Genomic DNA, 18,500 nt, shown 5'->3' on the forward strand with positions numbered 1-18,500 from the left:
GAGCCTCCAGAGGTGGAGAGACCCTCTGGTTGGTTATTGCTTTCCTGCCATGGTTCTCCAGTGGTGGAGGAAGATGAAAATATTCTTTACTGAGCCTCCAGACATTGTGGGGACATAGTGGTTAGCCATTGCTTCCCTGGATGAACGTCTAGAGCAGAAAGAAGACAAATGTCTACTGTTATACTGGAAAGAACCTCTAGTAGATGCAGGGAATGAAAGTATACAGTTGCCACCAACTGAGAGAGGGAGAGAGCAGATGTATGTGAAAGATTGAGAGAGTCACTTGATCAGCCTTTTCCTTCAAACCAGAGGAGGAAAAGGACATTTGCTAGCTCATGACTACTCTTCTTCTGTTTTCATCCTATGGAGAGTGTACTGTTTGAATGACTAGGGTCTATCAGATCATTGCTTTTGTCCTTTTCAGCTGTGATTATTGTATTGCAGGCCTACTGATGTTTTCCAATATTGCTCACAAATTGAAGAATGCCAGCAAGTTTGCCAGCAGTCATAACACTCTGAAACTCACATTTGGCAACCCACTGACACTAGGCAGGAGTGAGCCCAGTCAGTACATGGATGGGAGACCTCCTGGGAAAAACTAAGGTTGTTGCTGGAAGAGGTGTTAGTGGGGCCAACAGGGGACACTCACCCTGTGGTCCATGTAGGTCATAATGCCCCAGTATAGTGACGTGGACACTGTACTGTAACAAAAAAGGTGTTGTCATTCAGATGAGATGTTAAACCAAGGTCCTGACTCTCTGTGGTTATTAAAAATCCCAGGGCATTTCTTGCAAAGAGTAGGGGTGTAATCTCAGCATTTTAACCACATTTCCAATTGGCCTTTACCAGTCATGGCCTCTTAATAATCCCCATCTTTGAATTGGCTTCTGTTCTCCTCACCACAGATAGCTGATCTGTGGTGAGCGTTCTGGCGCACTATGGCTGCAGTCACATCATCCGGGTGGATGCTGCACATTGGTGGTGGTGGAGGGGGAGTCCCCATTACCTGTAAAGTTCTTTGAGTGGAGTGTCCAGAAAAGTGCAATGTAAGTGTAAGGAATTATTATTATTATTATTATTATTATTATTATTATTATTATTATTATTATTATTATTATTATTATTATTGTTATTATTATTATTATTATGTTTGGAACTCAGCTGCTTAAATCTAATATTATGCATTTTAATTACCTTTTACAGATTTTTCACACTGCCCTTTATTCAAAACAGAAATGCTCACCTTCAGATGCTTGAATGGTTTGATATATTATGAAAGCCACTATTTAAAACAAAGATTATATTATTAATAGTGAGGAAGAGAAAGGGTAATGCCATCCGCATAATGCTGAATGAGATAAAGTGGTCAAATTTCATTGGCAGGAAGGCATATTAATACTGAGATACAATAGTAAGGGTTTCGAAAAGAAGTTGTAAAAATCTGTAAGAAAGGGGGAGCTAAAATGTTGCTCAAGAAGAACTGGTAGGAGTATGCCAGAGAATATACTGTAAAGTAATTGTATTTTTTCTCAGATACAAGTAAATATATATTTACTATTTTGAACTAAACATTATACAGGAACAAGTAATAGGTTTATTCCATGCTGAAAAAAAGAAGAAAGAGAACACAACATTTCTCTGAAGAGCACGTCAGTTTAGTTTGAGAGAATGGATGCCAGTAGTTTCATCAGCAAAATTGCTTTAAGCTTTAATAACACTTAATTCTAAGTGAAATAAGAGGATGTCATATGGCAGGATGTTCCATGCAAGAGAGCTACAGTAGGAAGCAACAGAGCAACTTGGAAGGCAAATTCCTATGGTTAGTGTAAATGAATTCTGTGGATATACCTTAAGTATAAAAGATCAATTAGAGTGTAAAGAGTTGAGAGAGCCCTGTATAACTAAGATAGGGAACACGCAGAGGGAAAGGTTTAGAGAATATGGGGTTGTGATCAAGCAAAAGAGTAAAGAAAATGTGAAAAGGGAAGGTAATCACTCAGAAATCCCAAGTGAAAATCCTAAATCTTTTTTCACAGCCTATTCATGTTTTAAAAAATCTGAAAAATCTCTTCATATTAAAGTATTGCTTCTCCAGCCCAATCAGAACTTTTTAGAACTGTACAGTCAAAATCACAAACTGTAGCATGCAGAGGAGTTGTGAATTGTTTATTTGCTTTTTACTTTTCACGCTTTACAGCACACAAATACTAGGCAAATGCCTTTCTTTAATCTTGAATGTGGGTGTTGAGGAATGTTAATTCTCCTGCATTTTTCAGATTTCTTTCAATACTTCCATTTACCGCCTCCACAGTACTGAAGGATGGGTGCACCTTGTCTTTCCTTTCACTTCTGTGTGCTTATATTAAAATACTACCTTTCCTGTTTTCCTCAGTTTCTTGTAGATTATCATTTTGTTTTTTCTTACTGGGCTTACTAGGTTACTGGGCTCCTGGACAGCTGGGATCAGTCCCTTTCTTTAATGTGGCCAAAACCTTGTTTCTTTAGTGTGGCCAAAACTTTGTTTCTTTAATGTAGCCTTTCCCCCTGGACTGCAAGCCTACCCCAGACTGGTTGAGATCACAGCTGGTGTTATGCCAAATTTAATCCCCTCTTTAATTTACCCAATAAAGTCTTGAATCCTCTGTGAAAAAATACTTTTTGTGATAAATGGATATTAGTGCTACTGTAAGATCCTCAATGGATTTCCTGTTTGTGATGTTTATCCTAGAACATAACAGATTTAGAAAGTAATTAAAACGATTGATTCTTTACACGGTATTTGCTTAGCCCAGAGTTTGAACTACATCCATGTGAGGAAATATTTATCTTATCTATACCCCTTAGGCTTTTACATAAATTATTTTATGTTAAACAGAAAAGTTTGGTCCTTTGACCAAAAATATATAACTATCTCTATGGAATCATCTTATTTGCAGTATTTCTAGAGTAGTGTATATTGCCTCCAAAATTGGGATGCTACCTTCCCTCTATGGACTCGCACCACTTTTCTAGACTAAAATGCAAAGCTCTCAAGATCCCACCCTGCCCAACCTTACTTTACGTTCCTCCTCTCTAGCTTACGTCTATTAAGACTATTAAGACTAAAAACTACTAGGTTTTGTAACGGCACTTACTTGGAGGATGTGAGGTACCTAAACTCTGCATTTTAATTTTGCACGGCTCATTGTTATTCTATCTGGCCTCATTATTATTTATCTTACTGTCATTTATTTTATTACTGTTGTGTGTTTAGGATGGTTTGTGAATGTTTTGGTTGGATGCATTCTGTTATTGGCATTATGTTGTATATTTGTATTGTATAAGCGCACCAAACCAAATTCAATGCATTTAGTTGTTATGGTAATAAGGTATTGAGCTTCAGCTAAAGCTAGAATGTTTTATTTTGTGTTAGGGTGAACAACACTGAAAATATTTAAAATATAGCCTTACTAGTGAATTACAAAGTTTAAGCATAACCTCCCTGGATTTAAATTCCTCTCTTTTTGCTATATACTGAAGTATTCTGTTTGTTTTTATTCAATTCCTATTTTGTCTAGGACACAGAAGAATCAACATAAACACCCAAGTCCATCTTGCAGTTAAAAATCACGACAATAACGACACCAAGTATTCACAGAAAAGTTTTAAACATTTTAGCTTTTTACAAAGTATATTATTTTATAAATAAAAATATACTTTTTATAAAGTATATTCATAGAAAAGGTTAAAACTTTAGAGCTTTTTAATAGCTTATAACTTTTATAGATTTCTTAGAATATTTTTTTTATAGTTAGAATGAGCACATCAAACTTTTTCAAAAAGTGTAACAATGTTATACTGTACTTCTGTTTTTATTTTTTGGTTACTAAAATTTCCCTTTAGTTACATAGTTCCATATTAAGTGGAATATTACTTAATGTGGAGTTAAAGATGTGTATTAGTGAAACATTAAACAAAGCACTTTGTGAGCATGTGATGTACCACAAGTGCTAGCTATCAGTCGTCTTTGGCCAGTGAACCACACAACATACTGCACCACAGTACTGCAAATGCATTAATAAGAAATGTGAGTGGCTGTATCTGTACCATTTAAAATACCTCAAAGGATGTTCTGGAGAATAAAAACTGAGGAAAAATGAGACCTCCAATTCTTTTGGTCTTCATACCATTGGCTCAAGTTTGGGTTCCATCAGGATATGTGTGGAAACTGGTGTGCAGATGGTTTCTTCCCCCCAAAAAATTATATACAGATGCAGCAATTCAAAGTGCGCGGTACAGACACGTACCGGAGGTAATTGACTACGGCGTCGTACATCGTGACGCAAGATGACACGGGGTACCGCGGTACGTGATTGGTTGACCGACAGGGGCACCCGTGGTCCATTGGTCTGTCGTAGAAAGATTTACAGTAAACGTCTTTACTGTGTCCATTGTAGTATTTAATATTTATATGGAATTTTACCTCTGAAGGGAAATCTTAGTGCCTGAGCATAAAAAGAATAGGAGCATACTGCAACGCGTGTGAAGTCCATAAACGATATTAATTTTGGAACTTAAACATACAGTATATGGCTGGTCTCGGTACTTTAAAGAAAACATACACACCAGTATTCCATTTCTCCCTAAACATTTTAAGCATCGAAGTCTTTAAGCATCTAACGTGATACCGGAGTCAACAAGCATACTTTTAGAATTTGATTAAAAGGGAATATAATATGGAATCGCGTATCTCAAGAAATTAATAATGATATAATTATATTCATGTTGCAAAAAAACTGCAACGGACATAAAAACTCCCCTGCTTTTAACAGAGCGTTCCATAATTTCTAACTACAAAAATGATTTAAACTGCGACACTTATCATTCACCAAGAGCTCGAAATATTACAAGGATCCTCTAGAGCACAGCAAAGACTGTATTAAAAGAATCGCGTATCTCAAGAAATTAATAAGATATAATTATATTAGTGTACTGCGACAGGGCTGTGTAGGGCTGTTTTACCTCTGTCTTCATGTGACTCGATTCAAAAGCCATTTAGCAAAGAGGGGATGAGAAGAGTGACAAACTAGTATATGCTACAGTACTTCAGATCTTTTTTTCTGAACCGGGGAAAATCTGATCATGTTTCTCTATAACAATAATAAAAAACATTGCCACACCCGGACTGTTAAACCAACGCATTAGCACGTCGAAGCCCATTGAGGAGCCGGGCACAATAACTGTTTTGTCCCTTGATTTACTGATCTGCATTAATTACAAAAATCGAGTTCCTCCTCTTTGCAGAGGAACTGATCCTGCTGTCGCGCACAGAACAGAGGCTGGAGCAGCACTGTCAGACCTGGGCGCTGACAGCCAATCTGGACAAGACCAGAGTTATGGTTTTCCAGAAAAAAAGCCAAACCCCCATTAGTCTTCCTGAGATCGTCGGATTATGAACGAATAAAAGCATCTTATTAAAAACGCGTTTGCTTTTGTCTGGGTATTTACTTTGTAATCTGTGGTTTACATCTACTGTATTGTTTTGAGATGCCACTTTTAAAGGTGATATGTAAAATAAAGTTTTTTATTATTGTTATAGAGAAACATGATCAGATTTTCCCTGGTTCAGAAAAAAGACGATTAAAATCTGTAATCTTTCCAAGAAGTTTCTGCTTTGTGCTAAGACATTAACGAGTACAACCCCCCTCTCTGCGGGAGGGCTGGCTGTGACGAATTAAACCGGTTTCACGGGTATTTTCAAAGTACTGTAGGAAGTACAGTAGGACAGCACAAAAAAAACAGACATTGTGTGGTACAGCACGGAGCTCAGTCAATTCAAACAAGTTCAGTTTCAAAAGAACTGCAACGGACATAAAAACTCCCTTGCTTTTAACAGAGCGTTTCATAATTGCCAACTACAAAATTTATTTAAACTGTGACACTTATCATTCAACCAGAGCTCGAATATCACAAGGATCCTCTAGAGCACAGCAAAGACTGTATTAAAAGAATCGCGTATCTCAAGAAATTAATAGATATAATTATATTCGTGTAATTCGTATAATTATATAATGCCAGCGAACTCTTGTTTTTATGTCCACTATAACTACGCTGGGCAAACGTTCCGAGGTCAAATTCTTCCAGCACGGGGGTACCTTTAAAGCGGAGACGACGGCACCGAAATTTTTTGGCGCACCTTCTCTTTAAAGCCCTGGCCAAATATGAAGACAGTACGTACAGTTATAATTCAAACGGAATTAAAAACTACACATCCCAGTTATCATGGTGGTGCTTGTGATCATTGCGTTTAACCAACAAAACAGGGTGAAAAATCAGTCACATGACTTTGGGGCAGAGTTTCGAAAGCTTAACCTATCAGCAACAAAGCGAAATTTACACGATAGGCTACCTCAAACTGTCAGTTACACGACTGTGTATGTCGACATTATGAAAAAAATGTTTCAGGCATTGATGTGAAGGACAACAGAGCTTTCACTGGCCGATTATCATTATTATCATTATAATCATTATTATTAATAATGATATTAATTTAAGGGTCTAAATATCTAAACATATGTATCTGTATAGCAGGTAGTATCACTGTATTCCACTTTCTTTGTAAACACGGAAAAACAGATTCACAAAGCAAAGCTGTATCGCTGTGTAAAAAAACCCGGTTTGTAATGAGCTGCTGAGCTAAAAATAGGAATGTTCCTGCTGGCAGAGGGGATGGAAAGTGCCTGCGGTCATTTAATTAGTATGCTTTCAGAGAAAATGTTTCAGGTGTGAAGAACATAGATCTCCAATGCAATTTCAACCAAACCTGTTCCCACACACCCTGCCCCCACTACCATTAGAATATACACAAAGCACTCAAATCTTTCGAGCTAATGATCAGGTGACCCGAGAGAGAGCGAGAGAAACACCAAGGGGTGCGGAACCAGGGAACTATTTACATGGAAAACGGGCAATCTCCCCAGACTGTCTGCCCATTTCACTGTTACCTGGATACCTCTTTATTTAGAACTCACTAACACTGATTTTTAGTTTAGAAAAATTCAAGTAGGATTTTAGATGAAAGGCAGCGACCTTAATCTCTGACCAAGGGAAACGTTTCATTTTTTCAAAGAAATGTTTGTTAAAAAATAAAGTCATAGTTCCATGGGATTCAATCACAGACCATGTGACATGGGAGTCAGGAAACTAACACACAGCGCCACCGGATTTAATAACGCTATAAAAACGCTATAAAATAATGTGACTAGGCACAGAACAAGTTTACAGCACAGTACAATAATAAATGCTGACCATGACTTTAGAAGCATAAATTACCTTACACTCAATTAAAACACAAGCTGTCTTTAGCCCTCTAAGCTGGTTCATACAGAAATGTAGAGATCCAGGCTCAGAACACACAGCTTCATTAGCGAATACATATGCAGGACAACTAGAGAAGATGTTTTACAGAGGACAGATTTTTAGAAACATCCCATCAGTGACATCACTGAAGTCAACTGGACAAGTGTAGCAAAGGACTTTTCTGTGTTTCAGTGTTTGCAATAATAGTAGTGCATACATTATGTGGAAATCATTTAAGATGAGGGTTTCAGTGATTCCAACTGGATGCATTTTTAATTCAATTAATTCAATTCAGCAAACCCAATTCAATTATTTTGATATTCCACCTCTGTTTACAACTCCAGAAGAAAGTATAGCCAACCCCCAAAAGGGTTGAGAAGAATGGATCCGAAAAAATGGTGCTCCATTGGATATATATTTCCATAGATACGTATACAGATGCAGCCATTCAAAATGTGCGGGCGATACCGCATTATTTAGGAGAATTTACGGTAACTCGCGGTATTTACCGGTAGCTTGCAGTACGCTGTACGCAGTCTACCGCAAGCTACCGGTAAATACCGCGAGTTACCGGAAATCTTCCTATAATACGACAAGCAAAATAATAGTATCCGGAATTTCTGCAAGGTGGAGCTAATAAAGCTCAACTTCTCATGTTTGAGCTGTGGCCATCAAAGTCTTTAACCAAGATATTACTAATAGTATTAATAATGAATGACCTTGGACAAGCTGTAAGTGTAAACTCAAAGTATTGCCCTGGTCAACATTCTTTTTGTCATTGAGCGTCTTTGTAAAAGTAACACCACAGCATTTCGCAATCACGCATTTGTTTCCAATCATGCAAAGTACAGTAATTTTTGAGAATCAATTCACCATGCCTTTCACATGCTCATAAAAGAGATTGATTTAGGAACATAAACATATTACCGTATGAAATTTGTACTGTATACAGTATGTATATGTATATTTAATGTCTTAACTGTGCCCGTTTAAGTATTGAATATTCATATCTAATTTTACCACTGAAGGGAAATCTTAGTAGCTGAGCATAAAAAGAATAGGAGCATACTGCAACGCGTGTGAAGGCCATAAACGATATTAATTTTGGAACATAAACATACAGTATATGGCTGGTCTCGGTACTTTAAAGAAAACATACACGAAACATGGTTTCATTATGACCAGAATCGGTCTTGAGATGTTTTTAACTTGATTTACAGTATTTGAGAGGTATGTCTTAACACCGATACTACAGTGCGTAAATAATGCTCACGTATATGTTTCTAGGTTTATATTATGCATTTCATACGGTCAAATTACTTTTGAGCAACTAATAAGAAGCGCGAAACGGTATGCGTTTTAGTTTCGTTTTGTGCTGGGATTCTGCTTTTAACAATGTCGCCGTGGATTGATTAGAGATGTCAAGTACATACAAGTCATTTTTTAAATGTTGTAGTTCGTCTTGTAAAAATGTTACGAGTACATCATCTATCAACAATTACACAGGTTCTGTTTCCATATTGCGGATTTTGGTTATGTAATATTATTTTCTAGATTTCACGTTGTGAATATATGATTTGGGCAAACAAAGCCGCAAAGAAGTACATTATGGGTTGTTGTTTGTTTTTTTTGCAGTTTTATCTAGAACAAGCGATGCTTAGACCTTTGTCTGATTCTTGTGAAACTATCCACACGACAGTTACACTACCTAGGAGTTGACTTCATCTAGAGACAGCTGCTCCAGACTGGTTGAGATCACAGCTGGTGTTATGCCAAATTTAACCCCCTCTGTTTAAGCCCTGTGAAAAAATACTTTTTGTGATAAATGAAAGGAATTTGTGATGAAAGGAATACTAGTCACTGGAATGGAACCACTGGAAATTAAGGTGTTGGGAATATAATTCTCCAGAGGCATTCTTCTCCTTATGCACAGAGCATTGTGCTCATCATCACCAACACCTTGGCAATATTCAGGAACCTTCACCTTGAGGTGCTCACCCACCTGACAATGCGCACTGATGACCTCTCCACTCAGAAAGTCAACTATCCTGCAAACTATTCACTTCAAATGGCCTTATATTGTATTATTGTATACTGTATGTGTTTATTTAATTCCCTGAGTAGAGATGGTAGGTGCAGCTCACTGACCTATTATCCATTGACAAAACAATAAGTCTATTTACATGATAAAGGCACCTCACATACAATTTAATGGCTTTCTACCAACTGCTTGCAATGTTTTGTGGAGTAAGGAAATTAATCCCGATACTCCCAAATACCATGGATATTCTCTTGATCCAATTATATTTTAAGTGTTATCATAGAGGATCTTAGATTAAACATAAATTAAATATGGCATCACAAAAATATTGTAGAACTAACTTTGTCTCACAAAAGTCACATTTAAATTATTTTATAAAACCGAGCAAATCAGATAATTGCTATTTTGTGTAATAAAAACAAAACTATTTTTTGTGTCTAAAATCAATTTTGACAGATTTTTAAATAGCATAACTGACATGAAGTTGACATACAGTAGTTGACATGATAGTAACATAGCTGACAACTAATAATTGATTTCAAATTAATTGAAATTATTATAATTGAATTCTAAAAATCAAGTAGAGAAAGCAAAGTACAAACTACTCAGAAAACTGATTAGGAAACTTCCCTTAAATACTACATCTCCCAAAAATCCAAGCTTCTGCTACCTTGGGCCCTGCAAGATCCTGCCCAGTTTTGGTGGATTATAAGTATAACTTACATTTATTCAAGTATATGTTTTTATTGTTTTTAAATTAACCCTATAGTATGTGAGTGCTTAGACCCCATGCAGTTTGCAGACCTGTGTATGAGGTTCACTGATTATGTTTTTTTGCTGGCACTTCACACTGTCATGGCTCATTTAAATGATACAGACAAATATTTTAGAATGCTATTAATTGATTACAACTCCTATAGTTCCACCCAGACTAGTCAGCAAGCTAAACGATATCATCATCTCTCTTTGCAGCTGGATTCTGGATTTCCTAACTGGCAGCCCAGTGAGGGTTAATGGAAAGCTTTCTTCCACGCTGACTGTCAATATAAGTGTCCCTCAGGGCTGTGTGCTTAGTCCCCTGCCATTTCCCTTATTTACCCATGATTGTGTGGCCAGACACAGCTCCAACATCATCTACAGTACAAGTATGCTGATGATTACTATCACTGGCCAAATCAAAAGTCATGATGAGATTGTCTACAGGAATACATTCATGAAACCAGCTGGAGAGGTGTCTTGACTATAATCTCTCCCTCAATGTTAGCAAAACCAAAGAGCTGGTTGTCGATTTCAGAAAGCTGGATGTGGATCACACCAATGTGGTGGCTTTTAAGATGGTTACCAGCCTCAAGATCCTGGGTACCTTCATTACTAATGATGTAACGGAGCCCCAGCATGTACCTGAAGCTACAAAGAAGGCACAACAGTTCCTTTACTGTATTTCCTCAGGTAAACCAATATTGTTCCATCTTCAACAATTCACTACATTTTACAGTTGCACTATTGAAAGTGTGCTCACGTGTGGTATTACAGTGTAGTACAGGTTTGGGAGCAGCTCGTTGTACTGTATAACCAAACGACATTGCAAGGAATGATGAGGTCAGCCTGGTCCATTATCAGAGATTAGCTCCCCTTTGTTGTGGACATTTTTACAACCTGCTGTCTCAGGAAGGCTGGGAGTACTACCAAGGGTAAACATTATCCGGCTTTCTCACTTTTCATCCCTTTCCCTCTGGTAAGTGGTATAGGAGCATAAAGATACCTCTGAATTCAGAGACAGCTTCTTCCCACAACCTCTACCACTGACTCACCCTGATGTTTTTTTGTGCCCTGTTTGACTTGTATTTAAATTTTATGTTATTTAATTTTGTTGTTGCTGCTGTTCTGTGTTTGCTTTGTGTTTCCCTAATGTCTTTGTATTGGAGCATACATGCAAATACGCATTTCATTGCCCTTGTGCACTTAATAATTAATAATAATTCCTTACACTTATATTGGGCTTTTCTGGAAACTCCACTCAATGTGCTTTAAAGGTAATGGATACTCTTGTCCACCATCAAATTACAGAACCCACTAGGATGATGTGACAGCAGCCATAGTGTGCACAATAAGCTCATCACACATCAGCTATCAATGGTGAGGAGAACAGAGTGATAAAACCAATTCAGAGCTGGGGATTATTAGGAGGCAATAATTAGTAAAGGCCAATAGGTAACTTGGCCAGGATGCTGGGGTAACACCTATACTCCTTTCAAGAAATGCCGTGGGACTTTTAATGACCACAGAGAATCAGGACCTCAGATTTACAGTACATCTCATCCACAACAACCACAGGGTGAGTGCCCCCTACTGGCCCCACTAAAACCACTTCCAGCAGAAACCTTAGTTTTTCCCTGGAGGTCTCGATTCAGGTACTGACCAGGCTCACTGACCACGTTTTTCACCTGTAGTATGCATTAAGCCTAGACTGAAGATTCTCACGAGGTTTATTCACAGATATGTAAGCCTGTACATGAACAGAAACAAGTTCAGAATCTTTGCCAACAATGGTGACATTTCAATCTATTTCAATTCAGACTTTTAGCAGAATGATAGTAACTGCAGGTTTAAGTGCCATTGGTACTATCCCACATCTTAATGATTCATTACTTATCTGCATGACAATGCAACAGAGAATTTTAAAAAAAACTGAACACAGCACACAGCCCCAAAGAGAATGTAGTGGATTTCATTTTGATGATCATTTCAGATAGCTACTGAGAAAACACTGCAAGAACTCAAGAAGGTAACTATTTCTGTTACATTTGTTCACGTGGGAGATGGTTTTGTCCAAAGTGGCTTACAGTCACGTCTGGTCAAGATGCATATAAAGCAGAGCTAGTGCGGTGACGTCAGCGCCCTCACTGTGCATAGCAAGGACCTCAGCTGCCTGGGCTGAGGGAGGTCTCCTTTAGCTCACGCAGTTGGTGCCCTGTTGCATTATGCCAGAGACCTGGGTTCACGCCCCCAGGTGTGCGGGACAGAATGGGCGGCGGGGGGCATGACCCCGCACGGAACCGTGACTATCACACATAGGCGTCCTTTTCAAAAACCTTATCCTCTGCCCTGCCTACCTTAATCCTGCCAGCACCCCCCCTGTCAATTCAATTCAAGGTGCTTTATTAGCATGACCGATGGGTACAATCAGTGTTGCCAAAGCAAATACTCTCTCTGTCACTCTCTCTGATCCTCCTTGTCACCAGATGTGCTATATCTACTCTCACTTCTCCCACTTCTAGAACAGATTATATCAGGTGGTGGAACAGACTAGCCATTGAGAACAGAATTGATAACCTGCTGAAGACACATCCATTTAGACAACACATGTATTCTAAGTTCACTTATGCACTCTACTCCTGGATACACATACCAACAGAGTATTTGGATTACTGCTCGGAAGTCACATTTTCAGTAGTTTGAGTTCTTAATATTTAATATTTTTTCATAGCATTTGTGTTGATGTTCAAGTGTTATTGTCATTATATTCACTTATACCAGCACAGTTTTGTTTTTCTTATTTTTGCATTTCGTTTTTACAAAGTCACTTTGGATAAGGGCATCTGCCAAATAAGTGCATACAGTGGATCAGCCCCAGCAGTAGATAATGGGTGCTTGTCAGTACAATACTTTGTTTTCTCACACAATTTTGAAGATGACAATTTTTCTTGGATTAAACAGATTATATTGTTCCACATAGGTAATCCAGTATCACAAGGTCAGAAATGAGGAAAATGTAATGACCTTTGTTTCCTTTCTAAATGAGTCCCCTGGAAATTTACTTGACTGCTCACAGCAAAATATATACAGTAGCATTTACCTAACTTTATCGAGTATTTTGCCTCTTCTTTTTGTTTGTTATGATGGTTATTTTGTCTGTTTTCTTACAAAGCACACATTGTTTTATTATTTGCTTAACCTTGTTTAAAAAGGACCTTTCAGCAGCATTGAAGTTTTCTTTAATGCTCTTTCGAATTGCATTATATTAATTCTTTAAAATGTCGTCTTAAGCTAGAAAAAACTATTAATTTGTGAAAAGAGGCATTTTTATAATAAATTGGTTGATGTAATTACTTTCAAATGGCTATAGCTACATTTAATTGCATTGTTTCTCCATTATAAGGTGGTGTAACACAACAGGGGCTCAGGTGGGCACCCTTGCCATATTAGGTCAGCCCCCCACTGTCGGGGGCTCGAACCCAGGACTACCGCGTCACTCTGCAGGGACCCAGCCTGGTGAGCCAAAGAGAGATCTCTCTACAGCCCAGTAGCTGTAGTCCTGCTATCACAGGGAAGGGCGGTGACATACGCCGGCTCTTACACAGTGCCTGTCGGCCATAAGCGTTACAGTGGTAAAAGTGACATATGGAATTAAAAATGTTTAGATGTCATCTGTAGCAGCAATGCTTGTTTATAAGACAGAATTAAGCGTTGTTATGCTTTCCTAAAGAAGGCCCCATCTCACCCTCCATCTCTGTGGTGCAGCCACAGAGAAAGTATTCATGCCGGCTGATTTAAGATGTTTTCTTTTGATAAGGAACAGCTCCCAGACGGGGATGCACTTAGCTAAGCCTGGCTATCATGATCAATGGTCATCCATTGGTGCCTATCTGTCTAGGGAGTGCCGAATGGACATCTGGACTGCATTCTTAAGTGTCAAGAGTAAGTGACTTATATCTCACCTTGACCAACCAATCAGGGACTGGCAGGGCGTGGTAATACCACGTGGGTCTCCAATGCCCGCCAAGCTCTCAACCAATCAGCACACATCTGTGTCTTGGTCAAAAAGGGAGCGCAAGCTCAAATCGGGGCTCTCCTTGGCCATTTTCGCGCATCCTCAGAGACAATCACGTGACAACTGCTGTTGTCTGCAAAGGGACTTGAACTTTGTTCTAAGCGCGAGGCCGAGGATCCCGTACGTACTCAGAATTCTACCAACGTGAATGCTCCGCTTGATCAACGGCAGCCTACAGTTGGACCCTCGTTGACAACCTGAATAGCTTATTCAGAAGCAGCGCTGGACCGGGAACAACCAGCTTCTTTCCAGGCAAAAGAGTGACTTGTGAGGACTCGCGGTCACACTCTGCATAGAGACTTTCTACTAGCCAGCCGGACTGCTGGTAGATCCCCTCGGAGCAACGACTGCCCTGCGCACCGCAGTTAGATTCCTCCGCCCGTCCTACTCCAAGCTGCAAATCGACTGGTTGGCCGGTAGCCAGAGGACGCCGGGACAACGCCCATTGGACAACCGCTGGAACAGAGGCTGCAACAGAGCCTGTCAGCTGGTTTGGTGTTCGTGCCGGGAAATTCCAAATCCATACACAGTGGATAAGTAAACCCCATGTTCTACATTGTGTCTCGAGAATTTAATTGTACCTCAACATAAGTTGTTATCAATTTTATTCATGAGTAATGTATTTACTTACGAGTTTAGAGTAACAGTGGGTAATAACACTAGCGATTTGGTAACCGAACGATATATATTGACATATATTCTCTGTTGTGTATCTCTTTGTGTTTGCATCTCTTCGAGATTATATACCTTGTATATTGATAACCCTCACAGTAAGGGCTGCCGCTCGTATCCAGGCAGACTAGTATATGTTTGGTGCACAATTTATATTGATAAATGTATCTCGTGTATTGAACCCGTGTGTGTGCGTTGTTAGTTGTTCTGACGATTGATTTTCTAAAAGCCCCAACGAACAACCTCGTGATTACTGCTACAATTAATAATTGTCTCAGTAAACCCATCAAACCTCTACACATCAATACAAAATGTTATTTTTACTGATCCACAGAAGTATAGCGTTCAATTCAGTTATAAACATTTTCCAAGTATAAATCATTTACCAGAAACAGCAGGATTATGTTTTTTAATGATCTTTCCAGCTGCAAATCCTAGTAAAATTAAACTCATTTTATTGTTCTTAACTGGAGCATTTTAGAGCCAGTCATTTATAATATGATTCGTAATCTAAGCCTGGCAGAGAGCATTCATATGAATGCACTACTTACAAAGTTCCATCATTGATTTCTGATGCACTTTTGTCTTTTTCAATGTCTTTCAAACCATACCAATTAAAGTTCTTAAATGCAATATGGAGGGGCTCAGTAAATATGAAGCATTATAAGGGAAGCCTAATATGATCTCATTTTTTTAAATACCTCACAGCAGTAAAAACATTTGAAGTATTTACTAGATGTCTGCATAACTTATTAAATATAAAAACTAAGATCTACTTACCCGCTCTACAGGTTTATATGTTTTATGTGCATTTTCATTTTCAGGAGTATGAATTTCTTCAGTCTTGTCCATTTTTCTGTGAATCTAATCTGTTAAATAATAAAAAAAATCTAATTTAATGCATCACACACAGTGATTCAGAATGTGATCCAAATAAAGCAAATAGAAAACCATTGCAGCTATTGTGACTGTATAAATGTGGAAAGACTATTTTAAGAACATTACAAGCACTTGTTTCAAATAGTAAAATTCACTTTAATAATGAATTTTATTGATTTTAACTTGATTTTAAATTGTAACGTCTAAGATGCCAGACCTGTACTGACAATCTGGCACTTCTGGCAAAAGCTGGAACGGCTGGTCCAAAAATCACCTTCTGAATGGGCCAGTCAAATTGGTTTCATAGCAAAAAAAATCAAATATAAATCCAACACTGTGAGGCTCTTGTATAAAAATATTTCATTTGTGATTTCACTTTTATAACTAACATCCAATCATCATGACAAACAGCACCTAGATTCTTCTCACTGCCCCCTGTCTGTCTGGACCAAGTGGGTGTAAGTTCCTATCATAGTATGAGGTTGCAGAGGTGGTGGTGATTTACCTCACAGCCCAAGACTACGATGACTCACCTGAAATGTTCTACATGATTCCCCTCTAATATGAGCATGGATCAGGCCAAAGAATGGAATGGAAAATGGAGGGAAAGAAAAGAGGCTATAAACTATGAAGGTTAACATTGCAAAGTGTGCAAAGGTAATGTTTGTATGTTTGTTTGTTTGTTTGTTTGTTTTTGCTTTCGTGCAGTTGTGCTGATGATTTTCCAACTGGACCTAGCATTAAACAGAAAATTAATGCAGTCACTGGACCTAGCATTTATGAAGACAAAAGAGTACAGCTGAAGGGAGGGGGGTGGGTAAGTGAATGACAAGCAGCTGAATGAGGTAAATGCTGTTAAGCAAAATTCTTTCATCCATCCATTTTCTTACTGCTTTATCCAAAATAACATCAAGGAGGATGTGGGGCTTATTCCAGCAAGCAATGGGCATACGGATTGGTACACCCTGAACAGGACATCAGTTCTTCACAGGGCACACACTCCACACAAATAGCACCCCAGGACTGAACCCAATGCAATAAGACAGCAGTACTAAAAGGCTGCTTCACTGCCCTATCAAAGTTCAGAATTTTAAATTATTTTGCTTGTCCAAATTCAAATGAGCTATATTAGTTTTTTATGAACCACCTAAATCTGACTACTATGGATACCAATGTGAAGAAAGTGTTCAATCGTAAAGATGGGAGAAACTGTAAGTGGTTGATGTGTTGTGTCAAGAACCATTTTTTATTTTGCTCAGTATGGCTGGTATTTTGATAGAGTTCAGCAACAAATCCATTCAAAGATGAGATGAATTATTGGAAGCATGTGCATCAAAGAAAGATGCACATGTGAAAGGAGTATCTGTCATCGAGCTTCTGCAGAATCGATCAGAATTTCTTTCTGAGGACAAGCCAAACCGATATTAGTAGTTTACTTACATATACTGAAACACCTGCCCACTAAGGGCAAGTGCAATAGGGAAGACAGATAGTGGAGAATGTTATAGACAACATTAAACTAAGTGGCAAGATAAAGGAGAAACAAAGCTTTAAAGGCATGTAAATTAGAAGACATTTATTTTACTCAAATTTCTAGAATTCTTTCTCTTTTTAGGTATGACAGCTATTCGCAAGAGCATGTAAAGGAATGCAAAGGAGAGAAGCAAGGCATTGCATCACAGGGAAAAATAGTGATAGTGATAGCGCCTTGTACTTGCTTGCCATGATAGGGTCTGGCTCCCTAGAGACTCTTAATTGGATAAAGAGGTTAGAAGATGGAGAGATGTATAATTCACTAGTAAGACCTCAAGAAGAACATTGTGTATAAATGTGGTCACCACTTTATAGAAAAGATAGTGCAGCTCTGTAATCACTCCAGAAAAGAGCAACCAGATGCATTACAAAGCTTAAAGTAAGGTGCTATACTGAAGTGAAAAAAAAAATGAACTTAAGGCGACCTAATACAAGTATTTAAAATCCTCATAAGCCATTGACAAAGCCAATGCATTGGAATTCTTGATTTGTGAAACATAAACAAGAGGATGCAAATAGAAACTATGCTTTTAAAACCAAGAACAGAAGGCTCTTTACGCAAAGGGTTGTGAGAGTATGGAACAAGCTACCCAGACATGTTGTTAAAGTCAATAACATTGTGTCTCAGAAATGGCTGGAGGAGATCCGTGGATCAATTGGCTTTTAACTGCCAAACAGACTTGATGGGCCAGATTGTTTCCACTCATTTGCAACTATTCTTATGTTTTTCTTATCTTTGAAGATTCTCCATTTTTGAGTTAATCAAGAATCAAGAACCGAATTATGATCAAGTCTCAGGAAAATGTGGAGTCCTTCAGACTTATGACAATGGAAAAAAAACATGAACCTTGATTCAGACATAGAACTTGATAGAGTTGCAATCTTCTGCACCACCTGCTGTCTGCATAAGGTAAGACACTTGGTTTTTGTTTTAACCTGCTCAAGTTTACCTGAAAGATACTCTGTGTGGCTGTTGCTACTCTATCTATGCAGCGGGGGTGTTATTAAGTTTTGGTTGTAAACAGAGGCAATGTATCAAATGTAACTGATTTAATGGAGACCTCCAGAGAAAAACTAAGGTTGCTGCTGGAAGAGGTGTTAGTTGGGCCAGAAGGGGGTGCTCACCCTGCAGTCCATGTGAATTGTAATGCCCCAGTATAGTGACGGGGACACTATACTGTAAACAGGTGCTGTCCTTTGAATGAG

General features: G+C 38.4%; 1 protein-coding gene across 5 annotated transcripts in view; it reads right to left on the reverse strand.

The window, feature by feature from the left end:
- Positions 1-18,500, reverse strand: part of slc2a9l2 (solute carrier family 2 member 9, like 2) — a 328,902-nt gene that overhangs the window by 274,480 nt on the left and 35,922 nt on the right. For all 5 annotated transcript variants that reach the window (XM_069190343.1, XM_015344752.2, XM_015344753.2 and 2 more), the window contains one exon: positions 15,663-15,751. In XM_069190343.1, coding sequence (XP_069046444.1) covers positions 15,663-15,734 — 72 coding nt within the window. In that variant the 5' untranslated portion in view covers positions 15,735-15,751. The remainder of the gene's footprint in view (positions 1-15,662; positions 15,752-18,500) is intronic.

The sequence above is a fragment of the Lepisosteus oculatus genome, chromosome 1, assembly GCF_040954835.1.
Source record: "Lepisosteus oculatus isolate fLepOcu1 chromosome 1, fLepOcu1.hap2, whole genome shotgun sequence".
NCBI lineage: Eukaryota > Metazoa > Chordata > Actinopteri > Semionotiformes > Lepisosteidae > Lepisosteus > Lepisosteus oculatus.